Source organism: Dipodomys ordii, unplaced genomic scaffold (genome assembly GCF_000151885.1).
Source record: "Dipodomys ordii isolate 6190 unplaced genomic scaffold, Dord_2.0 Scaffold179, whole genome shotgun sequence".
NCBI classification, from domain to species: domain Eukaryota; kingdom Metazoa; phylum Chordata; class Mammalia; order Rodentia; family Heteromyidae; genus Dipodomys; species Dipodomys ordii.
In genome coordinates this window covers 703,398-706,186 of record NW_012267395.1, presented here as the reverse complement: position 1 = coordinate 706,186, position 2,789 = coordinate 703,398, and the positions used below count along the sequence as shown (strand labels likewise).

General features: G+C 57.3%; 1 protein-coding gene across 1 annotated transcript in view; it reads right to left on the bottom strand.

The window, feature by feature from the left end:
- Positions 1-1,111: 1,111 nt before the first annotated feature.
- LOC105998985 (WD repeat-containing protein KIAA1875) overlaps positions 1,112-2,789 on the bottom strand; it is a 4,671-nt gene continuing 2,993 nt past the window's right edge. Inside the window, exons 6-11 of the mRNA XM_013033844.1 lie at positions 2,512-2,724; positions 2,299-2,425; positions 2,054-2,211; positions 1,798-1,958; positions 1,507-1,607; positions 1,112-1,415 (exon numbers count right to left, since the gene is read on the bottom strand). Of these exons, the coding sequence (XP_012889298.1) occupies positions 1,311-1,415; positions 1,507-1,607; positions 1,798-1,958; positions 2,054-2,211; positions 2,299-2,425; positions 2,512-2,724 (865 nt within the window). The 3' untranslated portion in view covers positions 1,112-1,310. The remainder of the gene's footprint in view (positions 1,416-1,506; positions 1,608-1,797; positions 1,959-2,053; positions 2,212-2,298; positions 2,426-2,511; positions 2,725-2,789) is intronic.

Here is a 2,789-nt window from a genome sequence, read left to right as displayed (position 1 = left end):
TGTGGCTCAAGTGGTAGAGCACTAGCCTTGAGCTGAAGAGCTGAGGGACAGCGCCCAGACCCAGAGTTCAGGCCCCACGACCGGACCCCCCCCCCCAAAAAAAAAAAGAGTTGTGAACCATGGGGCTGGGAAGGTGGCTCAGTGGTAGAGTGCCTGCCTTGCATACATGAGGCCCTGGGCTCAAGTCCTCAGCACCACATAAGCAGAAGCAGCCAGAAGTGGCACTGTGGCTCAAGTGGTAGGGCACCAGCCTTGAGCTGAAGAGCTGAGGGACAGCGCCCAGGCCCAAATCTGGCAAAAAGATAAAAAAGTCATGAGCCCGACAGCAGACTACTGCTGCCGTGCCTCCACACCATCTTCTGCTGTCTTCTCAGACACTGTGTCAAGCCTGGTCCCGGTATCTGGACCACTATGTGTCACTCCATACAGTAGGCCCCAACACCACATACACTCACGTGACCCTCCAGCTATCCGGTCAAAGCTGGGGAAATATACCAAGGTTTGTCTGTCTGACCCAGCCCCCTTTCCAGATACCACTCAGCTCTGCTAAGCCATCTACAGTATTCCCCTTGCTGGGATATAGCCCTCAGTATGGAGGCAGATTGGTCCAATAATCTGACACTTTGTTTATCCAAGCAGTCCCTGGATCATGGACGACTGAGCCGTGACCTTTATACCTCTGTGCCAGGTCACACCCACCCTGTTGAGCACTGCAGCCTAACAGCCAGGTTTGTTTCCTGTGTTTGTGTCAGTCCTGGGGCTTGAATTCAGGACCTGGGCACTGTACCTGAGCTGCTTTTGTTCAAGCCTAGGGCTCTACCACTGGAATTACAGCTCCATTTCCAGCCATTTTGGGTAGAGATAAGAGAGTTTCATGGACTTTCCTGCCTGGGCTGGCTTGGAACCACAATCCTGAGATCTCAGCTTCTTGGGTAGCTAGGATTACAGAAGTGAGCCACCAGCGCCTGGCTCAGTTTTCTGGTTTTCATCTCACACTCACCACTGTTTTGGACTCAGATATTGGACAGGGCACAGCTAGACACACGGGGTACAGGTCTTAGTCCCAGAGTCCCCTGAAAGCATGCAGTCCTACTACAGAACAGTGCAAAGGTGAATGTTGAGAAACTTAATTTATTTCCATGATGAGGGCTGAAGGAAGATCTGGAGTGAGAGCCTGGTCTCCTTCCCCCTCTTGTCCCAAATAAAGATGGGCTGGGCCACATGGAGCAGCTGAGGCCTGAACATGCCTTAGGATGGCTCCTGGGCTCGAGGGTCTGCTCAGGCAAGAAGGAAGCCAGCCTTGGAGAGGCTCACTTGGGTGGCCGGTATGCCAACTTCCGACTCTTCAGGACTGACCACTTATGCCGCTTCATGGCATATGTCAAGGGCAGCAGCAAGCCCACCATCATCAACATCTAAGGACAAAGCAGGCTCAGAAGAGGGAGGCAGGAAGGACCCACCCAGCCCCTCAGGTGCCAACTGTGACCCTTCCACAACCCTTCACACCTTGAGGCCCATGCGTTTTCTATGGTCGTGCTCTGGCTCAGATGCCCAGCGCAGGAAGGTAGCCACATCCTTGGCAACCTGGGACATGGTAGCGGGGGTGCCTGGGACAAGGACAGCGGTGAGAGCTACCTGTTCCACGGAGGCGGACCGGCCCTACCCAAGGCTTCAGAGTGCCAGGACTCCAGAGCTTGCTCAGATGGGCCTAAACGAGAAGTGGGCAGCACAGGCAGGACCAGGAACACAGGGAGATAGCATCCTTGGGGATGGGAAAGGGCTTCCTGAAAAACTCACCATCATCAAACTCCAAGACTTCGTTATAGATGGGAGGGGCCATGGCAATGGCCTGGCCGGGGAAGTAGGGGTTGAAGTAGAGACCTTCTCGTAGTGAAACCCCAGCGGGTGGCTCACAGTAGCCCGTGAGCAAGGAGAACACGTAGTCCTCACCACCGTGCCTGGAACCAGATCCATGACTCCTCAGCCTCTGGCACAGGCAGCCCTACCTCTCCTCTCCTTCTCTCCAGCCCCACCCTGTGGACAGGCCGTGTACCTAGCTCTCACGATGTAGCTGAGGTCAGGGGGCAAGGCTCCATTGTTGGCGGCTCGGGCAGCCTCCGGGTTGGGATACGGTTTTGGCAAGTAGTCAGACAGTTTTCCTGGCCTCATGAACATCTCCCCATTTTCATTGGGGCCATCTTGGACCTCCACCTACCACGGAGAGCAGGGTCAGGATCCTGCAGTCCCATTATAGCAGACGCCCCAAGCCCTGCCCGCCTTATCTCCTGACCCCCACACCTCCTCAGCCAGGGCCTTCGCTTCATCCTCCGTGTAGCACACGCCCACCAGGTGGCGGTAAGCCACATAATCCATGCTGTGGCAGGAAGAGCACACTTGCTTATATACCTGGAAACCCCTACGGATGCTGGAGAGAGAGAAAGGATTAGGGGCGTCAAAGATGCCACCCCACCCGATCCACCCCGAACTCCCCCGAGCCAGTGAGCTGCACACCTGGTGTGGTCCAGGGAGGAGAGGAGGCCACGGTGCGACCACGGATAGCTGGGGGGGTGCAGCTCCAGGTCACTAGCGCTGACAGCAGAATGCAGGGCCACAGCCAGGCCCGCACCGCCGGCCGCCAGCACGCCCAGCGCCGACAGCGTCAGCTTCCGGCCCCGGGAAGGGCCGGACTTCGAGCACAAGGACACTGCCTGCAAGAGCTCCGCTCAGCGCCGGCAAGAGCGCCCCTCACCCAGCACGGGCCACGGCCCACCGCCCGCGGGGCACCAGGG